The sequence below is a fragment of the Anser anser genome, assembly GCF_964211835.1.
Source record: "Anser anser genome assembly, chromosome: 12".
Lineage (NCBI taxonomy): Eukaryota > Metazoa > Chordata > Aves > Anseriformes > Anatidae > Anser > Anser anser.
Genome location: NC_139733.1, coordinates 8,508,268 through 8,533,424, shown reverse-complemented (window position 1 = coordinate 8,533,424; position 25,157 = coordinate 8,508,268). Strand labels below are relative to the sequence as shown.

The 25,157-nt window shown below is 55.2% G+C and overlaps 1 protein-coding gene and 1 long non-coding RNA gene across 8 annotated transcripts in view; both read right to left on the bottom strand.

Annotated features, from left to right (window-relative positions):
* Positions 1-12,156, bottom strand: part of TEX264 (testis expressed 264, ER-phagy receptor) — a 28,188-nt gene extending 16,032 nt beyond the window's left edge. Inside the window, exons 1-4 of one of the 6 annotated variants that reach the window (XM_083795422.1) lie at positions 12,076-12,156; positions 11,507-11,578; positions 10,251-10,534; positions 6,904-7,125 (exon numbers count right to left, since the gene is read on the bottom strand). In XM_083795422.1, coding sequence (XP_083651548.1) covers positions 6,904-7,125; positions 10,251-10,529 — 501 coding nt within the window. In that variant the 5' untranslated portion in view covers positions 10,530-10,534; positions 11,507-11,578; positions 12,076-12,156. The other 5 variants (XM_083795424.1, XM_083795425.1, XM_083795423.1 and 2 more) reach the window with 5 other exon arrangements.
* A 3,693-nt stretch (positions 12,157-15,849) lies between these two features.
* LOC310880108 lies at positions 15,850-25,139 on the bottom strand. 2 transcript variants are annotated; one of them, XR_014571391.1, is made up of 3 exons: positions 24,481-25,139; positions 19,425-20,327; positions 15,850-16,324 (listed from the first exon to the last, which is right to left on the bottom strand). It is a non-coding gene; the product is annotated as an uncharacterized lncRNA (long non-coding RNA). The 2 variants fall into 2 exon arrangements; XR_014571392.1 differs by having other exon boundaries at positions 15,850-20,327; positions 24,481-25,134.
* Positions 25,140-25,157: the final 18 nt, after the last annotated feature.

Sequence of the window (25,157 nt, the reverse complement as noted above, 5' to 3'; positions counted from 1 at the left end):
TCCCCAGCCGGGATGTGAATGAAGCTGTATCTAGGGTCGATGCTTGCTCTGAGTCAACAAGAAGTCAGGAAAAAAAATGGTGATTTCACACGAGACAAACCGCGGAGGCAGGGACTTTGAAGCTGGCCAGAAAACCTCTTTCCTGCTCAAAGCAGAGATGCCATCAGAGCTGTGGTTTTATATCTGCCCCCAGGCAGCAGGAGTGAAGCAGAGGACTGGCGAGCAGACACCGGCGAGGCAGAGGTGCCTGCACAAGGCCTGCCCCAGCCTCTGAGGAGGCCTGCATCCAGCGCTCGGCCACGGGTCAGCCACCCGCCCGTCAGGACGACAGGCAAACTGCCAGCAGATGAATGGTGGCCTGGGGCTGCCAAATTTCTCCCAGACGAGCGAGAAAGTTGGGAAGCCCGCTGTGAATGGCAGGAGACGTGACGCAGAGCCCCAGCTTCCCATATGTTCCATTAGGCACGCAGGAGGAGCACAGCGCTCTGCAGAAACAGGTTAAATGCAGAACCTCTCCGCGTGCGGAGCTGACCCCGGGATGGGTCGAGAGGTGCCCAGGGCTCTCTACCTGAGCCGACACAGCACGGCCCCCCAGTTCTCCACCCGCAGAAAGACCAGAGCCAGGTCCTCAGGCTCTCCTGCGGTGGGCAGCACGGCTCAGGCATGGGAGGCTGCAGGCACACCAGCACAGAGCTCTCGGGTGCCAGGGGAGGACATGGAGGGTAAGGATTAGGGAGGCAGCACCCCAGAGAAGCTGCCCCCCAGAGGAGCCCTCTCACTCAACTTAGCTCCCAGTGTGCGCCGCAGCTCAGGCTTCCTTCTCCCTGCTGCCCACCTCAGCACCGCTCGTGCTCGCAGGATGAAAACTTCTCGGGGAGGCTGAGTTGCTAAAAATATTTAATAAATAGAAGCCGCTGCGAACGCGTGAAGTGATGTGATCTGACACGCAGCTGGGGGGTGCCAGCTATCAGCGAGCCTCGGCGAGCGGCCACGAGAAGCCAGCTGTCAGCAGGCGAGGAAATGGGCACTGGGACCCGCGGGCAGGGCAGCGGGAGCCCACACAGGGCTTGGGGCTGCAGCAGCGCCGTGCCCAGCCCCGGCTGCCAGCAGCACACAGGAGCAAAACCCCAGGATGAGCTACACCCACACAAGACACCCCCAGTGCCTGCCGCTGAGAGCGGGCCGAGGGGGAGAGGATGGGTGGGAAGACCTGCAGCTTGTCCCTTACCCTCGACCTGTCCTTAAATTGTCTTCCTCTAAAATAAGCCAAAATCTCATCCGCTTACATTGCAGCCTTTTCTGCGACAGCAGCATCTCAGACGGGTTTTATTTCCAAGAAGGAAATATGGGCAGGACGCAGGAGAAGAGGGTCCTGTCTCTTTCCCACCTTTGCCAGCCCTGCTGCTGGCTGCCACCAGCAGGGCGAAGACCGGGATGTAAGGACACAGCTCACCTTCGATTCTCCACCCAAGGCTGGATCACAGTGACGAGGTCAAAACACAGAATTAAAAAAAAATAAAAAAAGAAACCACTCTCTCGTGAAGCCAGGCCTGCTCCTCATCCTCCCTGGAGAGACAGACACGCAACTCCGAGTGGTCTCGGCTCAGCAAAGGGCCTCGCCTCCAGCTTGGGGCTGCCCAAGCTCAAAGGAGACCAAAGGCGCTGCCAAAAAGCAGCAAGGCTGTGGCTGAGGTCTGGGATGGGAAAGCATCTCTAAAGACGATCACTTATAATAACAGCCAGGAGAAACGTGACTCTGACAGACCTGAACAACGACAGAAGCTGTAGCAATGGGGGTAAGGGAAGCAAAAGGAGAAGCACAACGTGCGCACGTAGCCACGCGACCTCCTAGCACCAGGACCTGTCTGCAGAAAGGACCCCACGAAGGCTCCTGGTCCCCTGCAGACAGAGAGATGCCTTCAGGGACCATTCGGGGTGCTGGGGCCAGTTGTACTGGGAGAGGGACCCTGCAGTCACCCGTGAGAGGAGCCCTCGGTGGCGCTGCTGAGCCAGCAGCGGCGCTCGGTGAGCATTTCTGCAATGGGGCAGGGACAAAGCTGGGCGGTGCAGCCAGAGGATGCCTGTCCTGGTTCCAGTTAGGACAGAGTTAATTTTTCCTCATAGTAGCTGGTAGGGTGCTATGTTTTGGATTAGGATGAGAAGAGCGCTGATAACATGCTGATGTTTTAATTGTTGCAGAGCAGTGTTTACACCAGGCCAAGGACTTTTCGGCTTCTCGCTCTGTCCTGCCAGCGAGCAGGCTGGGGGTGCAGCGGGAGCTGGGAGGGGACAGACCCAGGACAGCTGACCCAAACTGGCCAAAGGGGTATTCCATACCATCTGGTGTCATGCTAAACAATAGATAGGGGTGGCTGGCCGGGGTGGGGGGCCGGCTGCTCGGGGATAGGCTGGGCATCGGTCAGCGGGTGGTGAGCAATTGCATTGTGCATCACTTGTTCCTTACACATTATTATTATTAATACTATTATCATTATCACTGTTATTATTATTATTGTTATTATTATATTCCTGTCTTAATAAACTGTCTTTATCTCAACCCACCGGCTTCACTTTCCCGTTTCTCTCCCCCATCCCAGAGAGGGAGGGGGGAGGGTGAGCGAACGGCTGTGTGGTGTTTAGCTGCCAGCCGGGTTAAACCACAACAATGCCGATGAAGTGTCTTCTACTCCACGGGAAGATAAAACGTAGGGCCCGCATAAGCCCAGATAATATTCCTGGTGGATGAGCGCCCTGCACACGCAGGGTGATCCCTGGTGGGTGGGGACAGAAGGCGGCGTGGTGCTAGCGCTCCCGGGGCAGAGGAGCCAGCCTGGGCAACCGCAGCCTGAGAGGCAAGGATCCAGCCAGGACGAAGGAAGGGACCGGGCCACCAGAAGGCCGCTGGGAGCGGCACAGACAACATATGGCTACTACTGACGGACCCCGTTGGCAACCACGACCTATTTTTGGTGGGGACCACGAACCTGGCTGATGGATGAACCAGCACCGGTGCTGGTCGCTTGCACTCGGAGACTTGGTGCCATTTTCCATTCTCAACAAGCAGCTACAGCTGCACGGAACGACCACGGCACACCTCTGAAGGTAACGGCACGGAGCTGTGCCAGGGGAGGGTCAGGCTGCCTGTTAGGAAAAGGACCACCAAGAGGACGGGCGCGCACCGGACAGGCTGCCTAGGGAAGCGGGCACAGCCCCGAGCCTGCTGGAGTTCAAGAAGTGTTGGACAACGCTCTCACACATAGGGTTTGATTTTTGGGTGGTCCTGTGGGGAGCCTGGAGTTGGACTCGATGATCCTTGCGGGTCCCTCGGGATATTCTACGATACTATCAGCTGGCTCAGAGCGAGCCTGGGGCCAACGAGGAGTGACGGAGGAGAGGTTTCCAACCAGGAGCCAGCAGCAAACAGCGCTGTGCCCAGGAGGTGCGGAAATGGCACCGCTCTGGCTGGGACGTGATGCAGCTCGCTGCGGAGGGACAGCAGGCGCGGGCAGCTAGCAGGGGATGTGCCATGCAAGCCACCAGCACGGAGCAGCATCCTACAGCAACGAGACCGTGGCTGAAACAAAGCATCCACTTCTGCTAGCGACATTTCAGAGAGGTTCCTAAGCTGGAAACATGTCAAAAAAGGGACTTGAGAATTACGAAGAGATTGGAAAATATGTCAGTGATGGACTTTACAAGCTCTCTGCAGTCACTTTATCAAAGTGGAAGGCAAGAAGTGACTTCATCCTGAACTATCACAGCCGGCAAGGGGAACAAAGCTCAGCTAATAGGCGCTTCAAGCTGGCAGGTAAAGGAATGATGATTTTCCCTGACCAGGAGCAGCAGCAAGGCACATTTATACCACAAAGAAGAGCCGAGGCTTTCCAGCAGCAAGAGCAATACGTGGCATGGGGACTAGGGAGCACCCTGTGGTGCCCTGTGGATGGGGCGGGAGCTCTGTGGTCCTACAGGGTCTCTGCCAGCTTGTGCTGCGGTGCTGCTAGCACCCGGGGAACAGCCGGGATGGTGACGGCACTTCTCCTTCACTGCTCCCCACCCGCACGCTCTCCTCCTCTGCTGGAGAGCGCACAGCCTCCACCAGCCACGAGCCCAAGTCTCCCACCCAAAAATCCCGTGAAAAGAGGCCAGCTCCCACCCTGCAGGGGGTCCCAGCTGTCTGGGGCGGGGGGCGGCCCTGCAGGCTGCAAGCCCCAGAGGACAGCCGGGGATGCGATGCACTGCCTCTCCGGCTGCCTGCGGAGCTCTGGGGACGGGCGACGCCAGCCCACCCGCCGCGCAGGGCTCGCCGGAGCGGCGCACGTGCCCGCAGCCTGCCGCAGAGAGCTAATTAAACCCGAGCCAGAATAACCGCTGCTGGAAATGGCAGGATGTCACAGTTTAATAACCAGCTCTCTGAGCCACTAAGGACGGTCACCCCGGGGAACGACTCCGCGGGGGCTCCCCGGCGCTGTCCCCAAGCTGCCAGGGGTACCTGCGAGCAGCCACAGCCACCTGCCCCAGGACAGGGCAGGGACCCCGGCGTGCTGCTGCTGTGCTGGGGGGGCCGAGGCTGGCACGGGGCACACGCAGGCAGCCAGGCAGGGCCAGCTGCAGGCTGCTGGGAAGCAGGGGGGGAGGCAGCAACGTGGCGAAGCCAAGCAGGGAGCCAGGCGCCAGCTCTGCCCCCCAGCCAGGCGGTGCGGGCACACTGCCCCGCACAGCGCCGCGCAGACCTGCTGGCAGCAGGGAGAGGCTTTGGCAGGAGCTGTTTGGAAAACAGCACTCGGGAGGGCCACTAAACAAGCCCAGCCTATCCCTTAAATAACCTGCACTTGCAAAACAAGCCAGCGAGGTCTCTGGGGCTTCTCCGAACGCAGCTCCTGGCAGCGAGACGCTGCCAGCCAGCCCCCTGGGCAGCAACGCCGCTCACCTGCCCTCTCCCGAGATCCCCAGGCCCTGGCCTGGCAAAACCCAGCACCTTTACCCCAGCACAGCACCACAAATCCCTTTCCAACCCCTTCCCCCTTTCTCAGCCACCCCAGAGCCCTCTTTGCACCCTTCCCCTGCCGTCCCACACCTCCTCCCGCTGACTCCCCTTGAACCAGCTCCCGCTCCCGCCGTGCCCCAGCCCCGTCACCCTGTTCCCCTTCACACCCCCTCCCCTGCCAGGGACGGGGGGACTCCGCGCCACATGCCCGACCCCCATCTCTCAGCAACAGAAGCAAGCAGGCACGGCACAAAATAAATAAATAAGTAAAGGCAGCTCTGTCTCGCTGCCGTCTGGGGTTGCTCGAGGGAAGCGGGCAGCCGGGGGTGGGATGGAGGATGCTATTTGGAGCAGCCGTCTCCGTGGCAACCCCCATTCCCACCACAAATTGGGCACAGGTCGCCCGTTTCCATGAAAGTTTCCCCCCCGCTCCCTTCTTCTCCTTCCCCGTCTGCAGACGGGGAGGTGCGGGAACAGGATTTTACAGGAGAAACAGGTCCTGGCCAGGCAGCGCGGTACAACGCCAGCACCACAGTGCCGGGTTTTGGGTTCCTCTGGGCGCACCCCAAAACTCGCCAGGGCTGACCAAAGCTCTGCTCCCTGCACGGCTGAACATCTCCTGCAAACCCAGCACGGGTCAGCGTCAGTGACAGAGGTACGCTCGCCCACAATCAGAGCACTTTGCCTGCCCCGTACGGAGGGAAAGACAGAGATCAGGACGCGTCCCCTCCTTTTTGAGCACTGCTCTGGATGCTGCATAGGATCCCAAGTGATTATTTTATTTCAAAAGCGGGTGTTCTCCTCAGAAGCTGCCAGGCGCTCCCAGAAGGACTCTTTTCGGCCATAACAACCCCACCTCCAATGGCACGCACCTTCTGGGGCAGGGCCGGCAGCGGTTGCACCCACGGCTGGGGTTCGGGCACCTCCTGGGCAGACCCCGGTCCGCTGGAGCCCGGGGGCCGGCACCCAGGCAGCGCTCCCGCAGCACGGCACAGGCTGGGAGATTCGCACGGTTCCCCCACAGGGCTGGGAGTTTCGCCAGGAAAAGCAAGTTTATAAATAGTGCGCTTCGACACGAACCAACGCAAGCGGCGGAACTCGGCAGCCGGATAAGCCGCGGGCTGAACGCCGTCCCCTCCCCAGCACCCTGCCCCGCGAGGAAGGATGGGGCCCCTCTCCCCCCCGGCTGGCCAGCCAGGACCCTCCCCGCTCCCTAGGGAGCCTCGACCCGCAGGCGTCCGACCCGCGCTCCGACGATGGGCTCCAGATTGCTGCGGCTGCTCTGGCAGCACGAGCAAGCCAGCAGAGGTGGCTTCGGAAGGACCCAAGGCAGGAGGCCAGCTGCCTGCTCCGGGAGCTGGGAGGGTTCCCGCAGAGATGGGCTCTGCGGCACGGCGAGGTGCCAGAGGTGGTGGCACCCAGGGCAGCCACCTGCCCTCAGGGCCAACGGCCTCCGATTTCAGCGGTCTGCTCGGAAACACGCCTTGTGAGTCCACGGGCCAGAGAGCTGTTAACTTCTCCCCCCAGAAGACAGCCACCATACAGGCAAGGCTGGCAGCTTAAAGAGTGAAGTTTCATGGCATAACACATGGCACTGAAGGGGCACGGACTGCCAGGCCCTAGCAACAAGCCAGAACTTCACACGGAAAACCAGGCTTATCTCCGTGCTCCGAAGAAGAGCAGCAGATCAGCAGAGGAGAATTTGCTTCTCCTAAACACACGAGGGCAGAACAGACAAGGAGGACATCTCCACCAGGGAACAACCTGCCAGGTGGCAAAAGGAGATCTTAACGGCATTGCCCGAGGGAAGGCCAGCAGCAGATGACAGTTCAGAGCAGCCCCATCAGCTGCTGGCAGGAGGAGTTTCTGAGCATCCACCGCACGCCTGCGAGGCTCTTCACGCCGCCGCTGCTTACCTTGATGTAGGTGTCGAGGGCTGGGTGGACGCGGTTGACGGCGAGATGAATGGACAGCGGCGTGGTGAACGGGAAGCTCGCCATGACCACGTGGCTGGGAGTGGGGAAAGAGAAGATCTTGAAGCCGTACTTCTGGAACTGCCGGATCTGCTCCTCCGTCGGCTTCGCATCTCCTTCGCTCAGGATTCGGCCGATAGCAAAGCGACACTTCTCCGGAGAGACCTGGTCAAGGGGGACAGGTGGGGGCATCAGGAGCAGAGAGCAGCTGAACACTGGCCGAGCCTCCCAGCGGCCAGGCTGCCCAGCAAGCAGGTGCCCACTCCTAACCACGACCGATGCCGCCCCACACTGTCTGTGCTCTCCAGGACAGGAGCACGGCCACGTGCTGGCTGCTCCGTGCAGAACGAGTCTCTCCTGACCGCCCCCACGGTGCCCCCTCCGTACAGTGCCCTGCTTTAGGGGCAGGGAAACCACGGCAGGGAGCTCCCGCCACCTCCACGGCAAAGCTCACCCAGGTAGGGGCTTCCATTTCTAGCTCTTAAAGCCCCATCACTCAGGTGCATGTTTAGCGGTGGCACGCTGCAGGAACATGCTGGGAACTGGGGGAGCCTGGCAATTGCCCCCTGAAGCTCTCCAGCCGGCTGGATGGACAGCAGGCGTGGTGGCCAGCAACCAGGAGTGGCCGATGCCTGGCTGCCTTCGGCCAGGAAGGGCTGGAGGACTAACGCCTCCAAACTCACGCTGTGGAAGGTGGCAGAACTCACCGGGACCCACCAGGACACCTGAAAGCAGCAGCGAGACACAGAGACCCGCTGTGGGAACCTGCATCGCGAGGCTCTCGCGGGGCGACAGAGGCAGAGGGAGGGTAACAGCGAGGGCAGAGCATCACCATGTCCCCGTTCTGTCCCCACAAGGGTCTCAGTTCCCAGAGGAGGCTCCCCAGCCGTGCCTCCAACTCCACCCGCGCTGAAGGTCCAGAGAGGAAACGTGAGCAAAGATGAAGGAAGAGAACAGACCGCCAGGAGCAGCAGCATCCGTCTGCGGGCGAGACAGCTCGCTCTTGCCCTCGTGTGCTGCAAGAGAGAGCTGCAGACGGGCTCTGCTGAGCACCGCGGTGCTGGGGCAGGAGAGGGTGCGATTTGCCCCAAAGGGAGTGGAAGCCCAGGGAAAAGGATCCCCGGGGGAAGACCCAGCTGAATCGAGGAGAGTCAACCCCACAGAACAGCAACTTTTGCTCTGCTGAGCTGGACAAGAGATGAGGCTAGGGGTGATACCCATGAGGAAATAGGAACGTGGTCAACGGCAAATGTTCAGCTGCCTCACCCGCAGACACTGAATGGTGGGAGCAAAGCCCCTCCTGCACCAGGGAGCCCCTCAGCCTTGTCCATCAAGCGTTTGGGCAGGGCAGGGCATCAAGCCCCAGCAGGCGAGAGGCCTCAGCACGCACCCCGAGCTCCAGCCAGAAGTGCGTGGCTGGAGCGGAGCAGCCGCCTGCCCTGCCTGCCCGCCGCAGCCAGACCCTGCTGAGGAGCTATTTTTGTCCCTGCCAGAGGTGGGAGAAGCCCTTTGGGCTGCTAAATATTGAATAAAAATGGAAAAAAATAGGGATATTAATATTAATCTCGTCCATTAAGACGCATAAATCAGTGCTGGCAGGGGTTCTGCAGCACTTGAAGCCACCACGTGGACACCCAGGGGGGAACTGGCCTGTGCACAGCCAGGGATGCTGTGGGACTCACAGGGCACCTCTGCTGCCTCCTGCCCTCGGGGCTGCTTTTTGGTGCCAGGTCACCACCAGCAAGGCCAGGAGGGTGCTGCTGCCATCCAGGGGGACCTGGGCAGGCTGGAGACGGGGGCTGGAGGAGCAACGCCAGGCCCCAGCACGTGCTGGGGAGCAGCCAGCTGGGAGGCGACCCAGCAGGAAAGGACCTGGGGGGGCCTGGTGGACACCGATGTGAGCATGAGCCAGCCTTGTGCCCTGATGGCAAAGGTGGCCAGCAGTGTCCTGGGCTGCGTTAGGAGCATTGCCAGCACATCATGGTGATCCCTCCCCTCTGCTCAGCACTGGTGAGGCCACACCTGGAGAGCTGGGTCCAGTTCTGGGCTCCCCAGGGTGAGAGAACCACGGACAGGTGGGAGAGAGCCCAAGGAAGGGCCACAAAGATGCTGAAGGCACCAGAGCATCTCTCCTGGGAGGAGACACCATCTGCAGGGCAGGAACAGATGCATCTACACCATGTCCCTGGAGTGGGACAGTGCTGAGCACAGCTCTGCACCCTTCCAACAGCTGCAGCTGCTCCGCCTGCCAAGACAAGGCCCCTCCAAGCTACGTTTTCATGGACAAGCTCCTTCTAAGCAGGTCCAACCTTCAGGAGCACCACTTTGCAAGAAAGCAGAGGCAGGCATTACCCAGCCCAGGAGGGCTCCTAAAGCAGGGCCAGGCGCTCCAACACCCCGTAGCGCAGCAGCACGGAGCCAGAGCTCTTGGCCCAACCACTGTGCCCCCTCCGAGCCCCAGCGCACGCGCCCAAACACATGTGCAGGGCCACAGGCCCCTCCTGGCACTCCTCCCTTGCAGCATTCTTCCAGGGTCACAACAGCTACTGCAGAATTACTGGAGAGCCGGGCTGTCCACAGAGGCAGGTGCCTGCACACTGCTATCTGGAGGCCCCGGTGCCACCCAGAGCCGGCAGCCAGGCCACTCGTCCCCCAGCAAGTTACAACGCGCTTGCATTTGCCACTGTCGCTCTCTGTGTTCCCAGAGCACTGAGCTCTGGCCAGCAGCCATCAGTCAGCACACGCCTGCTGCTCGCCTCCCCACCTGAGGCAGGCTGTGGAGCCCCCGTTTCATCAGCCAGGAGCCCTCAGCACTCGCCTGCTGAGGTTTCGGTAACAACTGTCGAGGGATGAAACGACTACGGGGAGCTTGGAAACACCAGGGAACGGCAGAAACAGGAGGAGGAGCATGGATGGGGACACAGCAAGGCGAAGAGACCACCTGCCTGGAGCCACGGAGAAGAAGGAGCCTTGGCTGCACTGCCTGCTGGCAGGTCCATCGGGGAACACATCGCCATGGGACTGTGGGCACTGGGCTCTGCTCCGTAACCAAAGCAGGGGTACAACTTGTTCAGCAGGAGCCACCAGAGCTTTGTTTTGCTCGCCCAATGCCTTCCGGCGAGGGGTATCCAAGACACCACCCGCCTTCAGATGCGTTTATGCACAGATCGCCCCTCGCAGACCTGGAGACCTCACGAGCCCCAGTGCTCACCGAAGGAGGGTGAGCTGCAAGTGCCCGAGGCGGCGCCACGGAGGTACCCGAGCTGCAGACCCGTGCAGGCAGACCTTACCGTGTGCGGGTTGTCATAGTAGACGCCGATGGAGCAGAGCTTCGATGAGATGCTGCAGCCATCTGTGAAGAGCTGCCCCGATTCGCCATAGGGACCCACTCTGAACTTGTAGGCCAGCGTGATGCTGCCGATGGGCGGCGAGCCGGCGCTCACCACCACCTCTGTGAAGAGCCCCGAGTAGACAGCGAAGCCGAAGACGGTCAGCAGCAGCAGCACGACCAGCACCCCGATCAGCCCGAGGAGCACCCAGTCGGACATGATGGACACTTGGTGCTTCATAGGTCCTGCACGACAGCGGCGAGAAGAGAGGAAAGAGCGCAGGAGTTAAGCTTGCGCTTGGACAAAGCATTCAGCAGAAAGATCCCACGTCGTGCTCACCTGCTCCAGCTTGGTCACCAGACACCAATTATATTGCCTTGGTGCCTCCTGGGATTTCTGTGTTTATAGGGGTGGGGACAGAGAGGCGCCGGCCCCATTGCCCAGGAACCAGCGAAGCTGCTCGCCTCCAGCCTCGCACCCAAGGGAGATCGCAAGCAATCCAGCGAGCCCCTGTCACTGCACAGACCACAAGCAGACATACAACGCTGTGCTAAAGATTATGGGTCCTTAATCAAGTAATTTATTACTTACACACACCGGACCCTACATCTTGGCCAAGGCAGTCCCACTGACAAAAAACCTCGAGCCCAGGCCTTCGAGGGGCTGAGCAAGGAGCTGGTTCAGGGCTCAGCCCCATGTGCTGGGATCCAGGTGTACAGGGAAGCTCAGGAGGAGAACAAGACCCAGCTAGAGAAGCATCCCCAACACTTGGGATGGCTTTTTTCCAATCTAAAAGTTTTTAAAACCCTAGCCAAGGCTTCCCATTTTGTTTGGCATCTTTTTTTCCTCGCGCTGCCTGCGTGGCACAGCAGCCGGGGGGGCAGCTCCCGCTAGGTCCTACCCACAGCACAACTGGGAGCTGCGATCGGGCCCAGCAAGCGGGAGCTGTTTGTACTTTGTTCTCCCTCGAAACCCAGCGCTGGTGACAAGGGCCGTGCGCGACGGTCCTCGGGGACTGCTAACAGGAGCTACGCTTGAAACCTAGACCGCAAACAAACAATTCACCTTGAGCTCTGCCCGATAAACACGCTCGGTCCAAAACAAGTTTTTCACCTCTGTCACCGTGGGCTCAGCTTTACCAGGCACGAAAAGCCACATCCTGGTAAGGGGCACGCACGGCCCCGGGGAAATGGGGCTCGCGCCCCGACCCCGCTCACCTGGGGCACGGGGGTGCTGAGCCCAGCGGCAGCGCACGGCCTCGTCCCCCCGCGGCTGCAGGACCCACGCCTCTGCAAAACAGGAAAAAATAAATGTCAGCACTTCCTCCACGCTCGGGAGAGCCCCAGCAACCATCTTTGCCGGCACAAAGTCCCCTCACACCGGGGCCACGGTGCTCCGGGCCCGGGCAGGGCGAAGGGAGCCCCGGCGAGCGCCTCATCCCCCGGGGCCGGGGGCCGGGGGCCGGGCACGGGGCAGCTCCGAGGGGGCACGGCCCGGCCCCGGCCCAGCTCCGCGATCGCCCGGGCCGCCCGGCGACCCCCCCGGCCGCGAGGCCGCCGCGCCTCCGCCGCCCGCGGGCAGCTCCGCGCCGCCGCCCCGGAGGGAGCGGAGCGGGGCCGGTTCCGCTCGGCTCGGCTCGGCCCGGCCCGGCCCGGCTCGGCTCGGCCCGCCGCCACGGGCCCGGCCTCCCCGAGCCGGCCCCCGCCCCGCACCGGGAAGCGCCGCAGCGGAGCTCGCCGCCGGCCCCGGGCGGCCCCCGGGCGGCCGCCGCCCCCCCGGCACCCACCTCGGCCGGGCGAGCACCCCGCTGCGGCCCGCCCGGCCCCGCCCCGCGCCCGGGGAGGGGCTTCCGGCAAGGGGCAGGCGCTGGGCGCCGCGCTCAGGGGACGGGAGCCGGGGGGTGGCGTGGGGCTGGGGCCTGAGGGGAAGGCTCAGCTCGCGGGGGTGCTCGGGCACTGGGGCAGGCCCCCCAGGGCAGCGGGCGCGGCCCCGAGCTGCCAGTTCGAGGAGCGTTCACACAGCGCGCTCAGCCATCGGGTCTGGTTTTTGGTAGTCCTGTGTGGAGCCAGGAGCTGGCCTCGGTGACCTGGTGGCTCCCTTCCAATGCAGGACGTTCTGTGAACCTGTGATTCACCTTCACAGTCGCATGGAGGGGCCCTGGCTCCACCCCAGCAGCAGCAGCCAGCCACGATGCCCTCCGGGGCAGTCACCGTGCCCCAAACACCCCACACAGCCTTAGCGCGGCCCTTACAGCCTCTGCTGGAGGACTCCTGCCCCACCTGCCCCAGGCCCAGCTGTGGCCCAGACCCTGGCTTTCCCACCCTGCCCTCCCTGCAGGACTCCCCATCCCCTGCCCCCATCCTCCCATCTGTATCCCATCGGGGTCACAGAATCGTTTAGGCTGGAAAAGGCCTTCAGGATCATCAAGCCCTTGTGTGGTTGGATCAAGTTCAAGCATGGATGAGCAGCTGTCCTGCCCCTCAGTTGTTTCTTTCTCTGCTGGGGAAGGTGAGCTGAGCCTGGTGGAGTGCACTTGGGACGCAATGTAAGCAAACGTACACGGAAAGGATGCTTACTGCCTTGGGAACGTGGTGAAAAACAGCTCTGACTAACAGCATGGAAAAACCCACCCTGGAGGGGCAGGCAAGAGGTCAGGACAAGTTGCAGCTCCAGGGAATTTCCACCGCTACAAAACCAGCAGGACTCCATCTGAACTCCTTCCTGGCCTCCTGCAACACAGCAGCTCCACATTAGCGCCGATAAACAGAGACCAGCACTTGGTCCCTTCAGACGAGAATGGCTGCAAGGAAGGCAGTGTGGAAGCACGGAAAACACTCACCCAGCAGGGGGGAGGCTGCCTGCAGAGGCTGAACCTGAGGCTCTTTCTGAGCCCCAAAGCAATGTTCCTCAGAGCAGGCTGCGCAACCCAATGACGCGGTGTCACTGTCCCTAACACGACCCGGCTGCCCCCAGACTTCCAAGATTTGCAACCAAACCGCTGCAGTGTTCAGATCCCCATGAACCTGAACAGGGTAGGATCCACTCACCAAAGCAAGGCCTGTACAGCATCTTGAGCAGCAGAAACTTTCAGCAGCAAGACCAGGAGGAATCGTCAGTTCAGAGACCAGTCCTTTTTGGTCCGATGCATGGCACCCTAAGATTTCTCAATAAATTTACCATTTGATAACCTTCACATAACCAGGCTCCTTGCTCCTGAAAATAGCTTTCACAAATCCTTCAGTCAGATGGGGGTCAGTAGGATGTTCCCAACCCACTTTTATTTCAAACCAATGCATTAGTTCAAAAATAAACCTTTTCTCACGTTTATACTTACTTCATTCTCTGGTGAGTTTAATTATTTAAAATACTTTAAGGGGAAACACCTCCTTGTGGCTTTCATTTTGCTGGGATAAATAAAAGGAAAAAAGAATTCATACAAATCAGTCCCCATTCCCTTTCTCTACACCCACTCCATTTCGACTAAATATTTTGGAATGGGAATGCCTAGAATTAGACAGATTACTCCACGTGTTTTGCTAGGCCCTTGGTCTTAATCCTGACTTCTATCACAGGGAATTTCCATGGATGCTAAAAGCAAACTTGCAGGAAGTTATCGAAGAAAACCTGTTGCAGGTTCTAGCCTATGAGCTCCTCCTTTTGCTGTCGATGCACTAAACAGCAGATTAGGATATCGCACCTCTGGCTGCCAGCTACTTGCTGAGAAACTAAGACGTTTTACTTAACAAATCATGACAGAGTTTTCTTCTCTTTCTTGTAGATGTTATATCTCCCCTGGTGGCTACTGGGGGCTGGTGGCTACTGGGGGCTACTACCTGCTCCCCTGCAGGTGGGAACGATGCTTCCAGCAGGTGTTTGTGCTCAGTCCAGAGAGCAGCAGCTCCCTTTGCCTGCACTCTCAATGTTTGTGCCTCCTACTGTGTCCTGTATCGCACAGGCACATGAAGAATGGGTTTATGCGCACCTTTTCCTGGTGGAAATGTATTTTGTAGGGCCATTTGCATTGAAATATTCTCTAAATTTCTCCTCCTGTGGCATGCCTTCAACTTTCAACATCTCAGTAGCAATTGTGTACTTCCTTCTTCACCCTGAGTACAATCGTATATTGTCTTTGAGCTACAAATGAATACAAGTATACAAACTAGGCTCTTCTGCCTCTTTTTTTTTTAACCCACTTTCTTGTACGTGAAATTTAGGTTTAGATTTTTTTTCTTTCTGAAAACCTGAGATATGTTACCCAGAGTATTCCTCCATTTTCCATCTAGACAGAAGACGGAAAGCATGAACTTGCTCCTCCCTGTCAGCTTTTCTTGTCCAGCCTTACAAGAGCGATCGAAGAAGGAACAACGAACAGGTACATCTGTCCCAACCTTAACTGCTAACTTCAAAACTTGAGAATGAAGCTCTTACAAGCAGGTTGTGGTCCTGTTTTTACTACAAACATGTAAATAGTGCTTTTAAAAAGCTCTCTATCAGCTGTGTGAAGAATTACACTACAATAGCAATTCCAAACTTAAGGCTGACAGACATTTTTAAGATTTTCATCTCCCTCCTGGCAAAAAACTCTCCTGAAAAAAATAATTCAGGAGCCTCTTCTGGCTAAAGAACATCCGCAGGGTTCTGCTATGAACCTGAGGAGTGAGAACTCTTCCAAGTGGACATTAAGAATTCCTGATTATTCACACCCTTTTATCTCCTTTTCTTTTCCTGCCACCTCAGGGTTTGTGCTGTTGTGGACACTCCATGCACGTCTGGAACCACCCGAGGGGAGGCTGCGGGGAGGATGGAGCCAGGCTCTTGGCAGTGATGCCCAGGGACAGGGTGAGCGGCAGCGGGCACAAACCGGACCACAGGAGGTTCTCTCTGAATGTCAGCACGTGCTGGTGTACCGTGTGGGGAACGGAGCAGCGGCCCAGGTTGCCCAGAGAGGCCGTGAGTCCCTCTTCTTGGAGCCAGACAGCAGCCTCCTGAACGTGGTCTACGTGAGCTGGGACTGGAATCAGAGTTTTAGGTAGAACATGGGTGTAGGTTACGGTGTTGCTGTATTGATTCCTGTTCAGTCAGAGGCATCTCCAGACAAACATTTTTTAGGCTAAGGTAAACCATGCCTCAGTTTTGTCTCTGTCTTTCCTACACTAGGAATCTGGACAACTAACTCAGGCTCAAATATCTAAGGAAAATGGAAAGAATTCCACCCATTTTGGTGACTCTTAGAAGAAAAAAAAAATACCTGCAGTGTGAATGATTGCTCAGAATTGCTGGGGTTTGTTGCAGTCTCAATAGGGAAAGCTGGAAAAGGGCAAGGACTGAGATCCAGCCCAGAGAAAAGACAAGAGAAGCAGTGGAGGACGAATGTGTAACATGTTGTCACGAGTATTTTGTGACACTTGAGTGCCAAAAAGCCCAGGCATAAGGGACCAATCTGGCAGAAAGTACGTAAACTGCTGATGCACATTTTCTGCTGACAGTTGTCAGATTTTCTGACCAGGATATCATTCAGAAACTGCCACTCTCATCTGCAAAGTCAGAAATTGAGTCGAGGTGAATTTCCAAATAGTTTTATTTTGGCTCAAAGTTGCACAGTGCTTTGCCTTGGCATTTGCAGGTAAAACAGTTTCTCAAGACTTTGGAAGTTTTATGACATCATTCTGAGATTTCACTGGTCCTTGCTGCCCCTCAGGGGTCAGTCTAAAGCTGAATTTGTGGCATAGAACAGAAAACTGAAAATCCCCAGGGACTCTCTCAAGCTTTCCTGAAAAATCTCAGAGTTAAATTTGGGTGGGCTCTGCCTTGCTCGGGTCAGAGCTGCTCCAGGGCAGGGACTGCAGAGAGGTGCTCACATCCAGGATTTTGGAGGGGAGATGGCAAATTACTCGGTGGCTGTGAAGGGATGGCTCTCCACCTCTGGGGACAACTCTAGAGACACCGTACCTACAAACGACCGATGTGAGCCTTGAGGACACTGCTGAGTATTACTGCGCGGGGTCTTGAACCCTGGGACACAGGCTTGCTACATGCTGAAATGACAGAGGTGCCTGGTGGCAGCAGTTAACCAAGAGCCATTCACCAGAAGGGTGGCATCCAGTTTGCACCCCCCCACCCCAAGTACTTCTCCCACATTTTTATCCATTTACTCCAGTACCAGACCTATTTTTGTGAAGAAATGCAACACTGTGCAGAGGCTGGGGAGGCCCAGTGACACGCATCCCACAGAGACTTGTTCCAAAACTCAGAAAGCTAGAAGCAAGGCTTTTTCCCATTTAGCTACAAAACCTTTTCTCCCCCTATACAAGAGAGGAAGTCTTATGTCTTTGCAGTATTTGCTCTTGCATCTTCTGCTGCTTGTCCATAAAAATGTATTTTTTTTTAAAAACAGAACATAAAAGGATTGCATTAAGTCTTTAACTGAAAAAGGTATTTTTCTAGATAGATACAGTCCTCTGCTTAGTTACTGAAACATTCTTCTAGGAAACTCAGCATGGAATTGAGTGATAAAATGCCAAATTTATGCCTTAATTTTTCTCAGGGAACTTTTTATGCAACTATACATTAGTCTGAACTGAGTTGCCTGAAGTAAAGTTTTCTGTTTGGTCTGAGTGATTAGTTTTAAACTCTTCTCATATCGAATAGTCTAGCAATTCTCTCTGTATGATTCCCATATTTCAATGTGCACAATTTTAGAGGAAAATTCCATTCTGAGTTCCAAAAGCTTTGAATTCACAAGCATTTTATTGTGTCAGGGACAGAGTGCTGGCAAATTGAAGTGGTATTTCCCTGGAATAAGTCATCAAGTGAGCTGATGTGAATCAGTCACTGCTGTACAAGGCATACAAGATTTATCATTAACTCAAACCACCTCAGAACCTGGTGCTGGTGCACCTACAAAGGTGAAGGCAAGACTGCTGATCTCTGGAACCAGTACCCTGGGGAAAGTTGAACAGGATTTGGAACACTGACAGGAGCTGAGAAAAGAGATCGGTTCGTATGGCATTTGGTATTACTTCCTCACTTAGCCTTAGCCAAGTAATAATCTGTCCTCATTGGGTGCAAAGCAACAAACCAGAATCAAAACCACAACAAAGACAGCGCGTGCTCCCAGATTTTCTGTTCAGGGTCTCACTAGAATTTCAGATGAAGTAGTAGAATGGCTTGGGTTGGAAGGGACCATGGGCAGGGACCCCTCCCACCAGCCCAGGCTGCCCCCAGCCCCATCCAGCCTGGCCTTGGGCACTGCCGGGGATGGGGCAGCCACAGCTCCTCTGGGCAGCCCATGCCAGTGCCTCACCACCTTCACAGTAAAGAATTTATTTCTAATGTCTCATCTAAATCTCTCCTCTTTTAGTTGGAAGCCATTACCCCTTATCCTGTCACTACACTCCCTGACAGAGAGTGCCTCCCCAGCTTTCCTGCAGCCCCCTTTAGGCACTGGAAGGCCACTGTCAGGTCTCCCCAGGGCTTTCCATTCTCCAGGCTGAACATCCCCAGCTATCTCAGCCTTTCTTCATAGGAGAGGTGCTCCAGCCCTCTGGTTATCCTCGTGGCCCTCCTCTGGACTCGCTCTAATACGTCCCAGTCCTTCTTATGCTGGGGGCCCCAGCAGGGCTCCAGGTGGGGTCTCACAAGAGCAGAGGAGGACAATTCCCTCCCTCGCCCTGCTGGCCATGGTGATTTTGGTGCAGCCCAGGACAGGGCTGGCTTTCTGGGCTGCAAGCGTACCTTGCTGGCTCATGTTGAGCTTCTTCATCAACCAGCACCCCCAGGTCCTTCTCTCCATGCTGCTCTCTATCTTGTCACCCAGCCTGTGTTTGTGCTCAGCACTGCCCCAGCCCAGGTGCAGGACCTTGCACTTGGCCTTGCTGAACCTCACGAGTTTCACCCAGGCCCACCTCTTGAGCCTATCCCGACCCCTCTGGATGGCATCCCTTCCCTCCAGTGTGCTGACCACACCACACAGCTTGGTGTCATTGGCAAACTTGCTGAGGGTGCACTTGATCCCACTGCCCACGTCACTGACAAAGATGTTAACCAGTGCCGGTCCCAGTACTGACCCCTGAGGAACACCACTTGTTACTGATCTCCACCCAGACATTGAGCCGTTGACTGCAACTCTCTGAGTGCAACCACCCAGCCAACTCCTTACCCACTGAGTGGTCCATCCATCCAATCCACATCTCTCCAGTTCAGAGACAAGGATATCATGGGGGACAGTGTCAAATGCTTTGTACAAGACCAGGTTGGCCACATCAGCTGCTCTTCCCTTATCTGTGAATGCCGTAACCCCATCGTAGAAGGCCACCAGATTTTTCAGGCACAATTTGCCCTTAGTGAAGCCCTGTTGGCTGTCACCAGTCGCCTCCTTATTTTCCATGGACCTCAGCAGAGTTTCCAGGAGGATCTGCTCCATGACCTTGCTGGGCACAGAGGTGAGACTGACTGGCCTGTAGTTCCCTGGGCCTTCCTTTTCTCCCTTTTTAAAATGGGGATTGTTCCCCTTCTTCCAGTCACTGGGAACTTCACCAGACTGCCACAGCTTCTTAAATGTGATGGAGAGAGGCTTAGCAACTACATCCGCCAGTTCCCTCAGGACTTGCAGATGTGTCTCATCAGGTCCCACGGACCTGTGCACTTTCAGGTTCCTTAGATGGTCTCAGACCTGATTTTCTCCTACAGTGGGCAGTTCTTCATTCTCTCAGTCCCTGCCTTTGCCTTCTGGGGCCCAGGTTACGTAGCTAGAAGTCATCTGACATCCAGACTATCCCCACAGAGGGAGAAATAAAGCACTATATCATGGCTAGGAAGACAGGCTGCCTTGATGTTTAATTGTTGTCACCTAACTGCTACCAGAAGATGAGCATGGTGGAAACCAGACCACAGACATGTAACATGGACAGCACTTTTTCTTACTTGCCTTTTGCCAAGGCCTAACAAGTGAATACCTATGACTCACAAGCACTGGGTCTGAGCCATATTTCTGAATGTAGAAAGGCTGCATCAAAGCAGCTCCAGTGTAAAGCAGAAAAAGACCTCTGTGGTAAACTGAATTTAGCAACGTCACCAGGAGCTTCTGACTCAGAGCCCCGCTGCCCAGCCACGCGTGCACATCACCACCACACCTACCTGCCAAACCAGCACGACTCGGCTCGTGCGGAGCTCTGCCACCAGCAGCCATGGAGCAACATCTCATACAGAAATCCTTTTTCTTTCAGGGTTATAATTAAGCCATGCTTTGTACCACTGCTGCTGGCTGGCGCAGGAAGGCTGCCGATGAGTTGTACTAGGAAAAAAGGCAGATCAAGTCAGATTGGGATCCCACTTCAAACCAGTCTGTGTTGGCCTGAGTAAACCTCAGGCCAGTCTAGCTCAGCTTTTCTCTCACAACAGAGTTCAAGACCCTGCTGCCAAAACGTTCCTCTTCCAACCAGCTTCACAGGCCCCCTGCTCCCATTGACCCTGCAGACCAGTTATTGGGGGTTTTCCCTGTACAGACGCACAAACCACACCGGACAGGCACTTGAAGCAAGACATTTAGGTGCATCCAGGACAGCATCCACCTCCTGCAGGTCTGATTTGACGTCTTCCCTCTGTGGGCTGCCCAGGAGCTAAGCCGGTGGCCAGAAGGGCATCTGCTTGCTCAGCCAGGTCACTGGTGAGCTAACAGCTCCCTCCTCTGTCAGACAGCACCAAAAGCAGCTTAGAATCTGTCCTAGCTTCACTTGGAGCAGAGAATATTATGCATTCTCTCTCATTTTTGCACACAGGAAGGTCTCCAGGACAGTTTCCCTGGGGTACACAGACACCCAGGAATCCCCAGCCTGGTGCACTGAGTGCAGCTGAGGCTTCAATTCTCACCCGTTTAATTTGTGCGAGCCTCGCAGCCAGCAGCAGGGCATGGTCAGCATGCCCTTTCCCTTCCTGATGTCCCAGCACATGCCAGGCGCCCTGCTCTGGTCCTTCAGGGATGTGGCTTTTGCAGGGTGCACTTTCTCACGGTAGAGCTCATTAGAGCTCTTTCAAATGTTTCTAAAAGAAAAAAAAAAAGGAAGAGAACAGTCAGATTACCTTTTCCTAAATTGCACAAAAAGTTGATTTTAAATACCTTTCTGTAACATGGAAATCTTCTATTCTCTTTATATCCTATATTCTGATGCTTTGCAAAACACTAGATTTCTGTACAGCGGCATTATTGCTGGATCCCACTAAACACCTCTACCTGCTTTTTGTCTGTCCTGCTCCACTTAAAAACTCAAAGTTCTGTATAAATTTGGTCTTTGAGCATAAACTGAATTTCACTGGTCTTACTTGTTGCCTGCTAGTCAGACTGTACATTTTTTCTGATAGAGTTTTTAATTCAATTAATTCTCTTCACACATACCACAAGGTAAACTTACTCACTTCTACTGCATTTTCTTGCCCTAGCAGCTACTGTGCACTTAAAGACAGCAGAACATCATGTACGGGCTTAAAGCAAAGGTGCTATGTAGGTGTGAAAAAAGCTGAATAATTGTGAATTGAAATTCAAAGCAGCTTTCAAGTGAGGCATGAGCTAAAAGGACTGTGTGGAAAAATAAATGACTTGTAACAAAAAGAATATGATAGGGAAATATAGGAAAGGGCTTCCGCGCTGCATCTGGAGCTGCTTGTGCCCTGCTTGCCGGAGAAAGGAAGGTGGTTCATGCCAAGAACAAGGATCAAGCTTGTAAAACTCACTGCTGTTAGAAACTGTCATGCCCTAGCACCAGTCGGGGGTCTCCAGGAGGTATGGACTTCTGGATAAACATTCCCTGGTACAGATGCAAGATAAACCTTCAGGTTCAAGTGATAAATCACCTTCACGTGAAGAAGCCAGGAGGATCCCACCTAACAGGGAATACAGAACACCAAGATTTCTTTCTGGTTGCTTCACTGTAGGATTTGCAAGAGGACTTGCTGCATCTGGGTATGCAGGAGTCTTGCTGGGTCTGCTGTTCTTGGGCAGCCTGCATTCCTCAGCACCTTGATGGCTTCTGCACCAGGGCTTGTCACGGTGGGAATACAGAGCTGCTTCCTCCTCCTGCACTCCTGCCATGGAGCTGGCTGCTCCCTGGGCCAGGAAATAGTGAGGCACCAATGCCCCACACAAACCTGCCCGTGTCACACCAACTGCACTGAGCTCACGGGTTTCATTTCTCCACACCTGTCTGAAAGCCCTATGTTTCACCACGGGCTAGCAACCTTTTGGAGCTTCTGCCACCTCCTCTCCCCTGCAAACCAGAGGGTTTCGATGCTCCTCTCCCTAGGGAAGGGCAGTTCCCTGTTCTGTGAAAATCCCCTGCACTGGAGCTCTCCCTATCGCTAGGGCTGCTGTGACAGCAGTACTGCCCCACACCATGCTGCAGATCCATTGCAAGCTGCACACCTGCAGAGAGGCACAAGCGGGTTAATTTCTGCAGTCAGTCATCAGGAAGGAGGATGCTAAAGGACTGGCCTTTGAAGTGGCTGCTTCTTTTAGGACTTCAGACAAGTGACTTGGCCTTCTGGCTTCTGTATCTGCGGGACAGGTACACAAACCAAATTTGTTAAAGCCTGCACTTGGCCTAAATGCTGCACGTATTGGGAGAGAGAAAGAAGAAGGTCTTACATGGAAGAAATAGATCACCTCTTGGTTTGACTCAGCTTCTTTTCCTTTTTTTTTTTTTATACTGGCACCACTGGGAGAGTTCCCATTTGCTTAACTAGGCCACGTATGAGGAAACTGGGAGGGCACTTAAAATGTTTGGAGTGGCTTGACCTGCTAACTTTCATTCTTTATGAATCTGAGCAGCCTGGGTTCAGATGGGTTTTTGACTTTCAGATGAGCTGAACATCCAGAACAGTGTGGAAAAGTTGTTGCATTTATATGTTTATATATATATAAAACCACACACGACCTTCACACTTCTAAGTTTAAGTAGTTCTAAAGCAATAATATGCTATGACAGTGTTGTTATATTGGTAAGCATGTTTGGGAGCTGGGAAGGATATCTAAAAACAACCTACAAAGGCAAACTACAACACAATTAGCCAACAGAAAATATTTGAGCAGGGTACATTATGAAAGGACTTTTGCTGAACAATATCTACTTGGACTTCTGTAAAGGCCTTTGACATGCTCCCACACGACATCCTGATCTCCAAACTAGAGAGATACGGACTTAACGGACAGACCATTCAGTAGGTGAGGTATTGGCTTGAAGGCTGCACCCAGCGAGCGTTGATCAATGCCTCTGTGCCCAAGTGGAGCCCAGAAGGCCAGCTACAGCCTGGGCTTCATCAAAAGGAGGGGCCAGCAGGGGAGGGAAGCGATTGTCCCCCTCTGCTCAGCCCTCGGGAGGCCCCACTTGGGAGTGCTGCATCCAGGTCTGAGGCCCCCAGCACAAGAAGGATGTGGGGCTGTTAGAGCGGGTCCAGAGAAGGGCCACAACGTTGATCAGAGGCTGGATCAGCTCTCCTGTGAAGAAAGGCTGAAAGAGCTGGGTTTGTTCAGCCTGAAGAGAAGGCTCTGGGGTGACCTCATTGCAGCTTTTCAGTACTTCAAGGGGGCTTATAAAAGAGATGGAGAGAGACTTTTTTCTCATTCAGATGACAGGATGAGGGGGAATGGCTTTAAGCTAGAAGAGTGGAGATTTAGATTAGAGGTTAGGAGGAAATTCTTCACTCAGAGGGTGATGAGGCACTGGCACAGGCTGCCCAGAGAAGCTGTGGATGTCCCGTCCTTGGAGGTGTTTGAGGCCAGGCTGGAAAGGGCCCTGAGCAACCTGATCTAGTGGGTGGCATCCCTGCCCATAGCTGGGGGGTCAAAACTGGTTGATCTTTAAGGTCCCTTCCAACCCAAGCCATTCTGTGTTTCTACAAACGTGATTTTAGAAGTCCTCACTTTCCCAGCACAAAAATTGTTTGCTCTCCAACCAAGTGACTGTAACTTGATTGAAAACAATCCCTACTATGTTCTCAAAGAAAAACCCTGATCAGCTACTGCTTTCTGTTACTTCCACTCAATTTTTGTTGCTGTTGTTTCTGGTAGCTGTAAACACACTTGTGAGATTGCCTGACTACAATAAGTGGAATTGATTGCAAAAATGTTCTGCAAAAGATATTCTGAGATGTATCAGCTGTTCCTGGATGTCAGCTAAGAAACCTTTTTCCCCCGTATGAACTCTTATATTGGCAAAAATAAATTGGAAAAGGAAAAAGTTTGGACTTATGAGCAAAGTCTGCACAGGAAGTCTGCACATGTCACGTGGAAAGAGCTGCAGCTCTCTGCTACCTTCTTGTCCTTGAAGCTGACAACTAGCAGCGTCCTGCCCATAATGTAAAAGTCAGAACACAGACGTTTGTTTTAAACCATGCCTGTCACGACATGGATGCGCAAAACACAAAAGAGAACATAGCAAGACAGCACTATGGACGCATTGAAAAGGCATGGTTTACAGAGAGGGAGTTAGGCTAAGGATCCTCATAGCCAGTAGCAGGGCTTGTTGGCTATCATCTCCATTAAAAGCAGAGCTCTCAATCCATTAAAAGCTATTCACCAATCTGAGGGAGGAGGCAGCTCTGCCCTTATCAAGCTCCTGAAGCACTTTGATTAGCACAAGCCCACTTTAACAGTGAAAACCTGACCTGGAGCCACAGACCCAACCAAATCCAAAGAGCTCTGCCTTGGGCAAAGTGATACAGCTGTACGCAAAGGAGAACACATGTACTGCAGTCAAAGCACCTGGCAGCATTTTGTAAACCAGGCCCAGAACAAAGGCCAAACTTCCTGCTGGACCAGGAAAAAAGCAGTACACCACAAGGTCCTCGATCAGAGGGAAAGAATAAAAGAAGTGACAGAAAGGACGTGACATAAGGGTTGCTGTTTGAGCCCCACTAAGGTGGTGTCCAAACCACATACATAATTTCCCTACAGACTTCAGACAAATGGATTTCAGTCTCGCTATACCTGTGCTGCCAGAGGTAGCTGTGTACCAGGCACCCTAGTGAACAAACCATCCCGGGGCCCCACACAGTCACTGTCAGTCAAGCACCAGCAACAAGCCGTATGCCTTAAAACAAGTTGTCACTGTATCAAATGTTAACTACTGCTCAACTTGTTAAAAAAAAAAACAAAAAACAATCAGCTTTCAATTCCCAGAAAGCGCTAGTCCCAGAGCCTCACCTACTGGAGGAGGTTCAAGCAGTTCCTTCACCGACAGACACCAGGCAGCGGTCCACAGAAAGGCCAGTCAAAGTTAGCTGACAGGGAAACTCAGCCAGAGGAAGAAGGACTGAGAATTAGGCACAAATTAAGAGGACCACAGCACCCACATTCCCCTGGGGGAGCCTGGATGCAGGAAGTTCTCCCCAGACACCAGCAGGAGACCAGCAGGAGACCGCCCTGCCACCACCACAGGGAGCTCGGAGGTGTCAGGGGCTGATGGCTGCCCCGAGCTGCCCCCACCCACCTGCCAGCTGGGGCACGGGTCCCCTCAGCGGGACCTGGCCCAGCTGAAGAAGCCCAGACAGACACAGCAGGACAGAGAGCAGAGCAGCCTCCCCCCAAACACAAAGGGGGCACGGATCCATCACTCACTTCACATCACACGGTGAGACCCCAGGGGAGCAGAGCGCCCCTACCCTCCCAAGCCTCCTACGGAGGCCACGGCGCCCCTGCCTGGCCCAGCAGCAGCTATCGCAGAACCACCCTCAGGGCCGAACTCCTCCAGCGGCCCAACAACAGCGGAGGAAGAAGGCGAAGGCTTAGGCTCCGGGCCCCCCTCAGAGAAGCAGCGCAGCATAACCCAACACACACACTACCCACCACCGCCCGCCCTGCACGGCGTAAATAGCACCCGG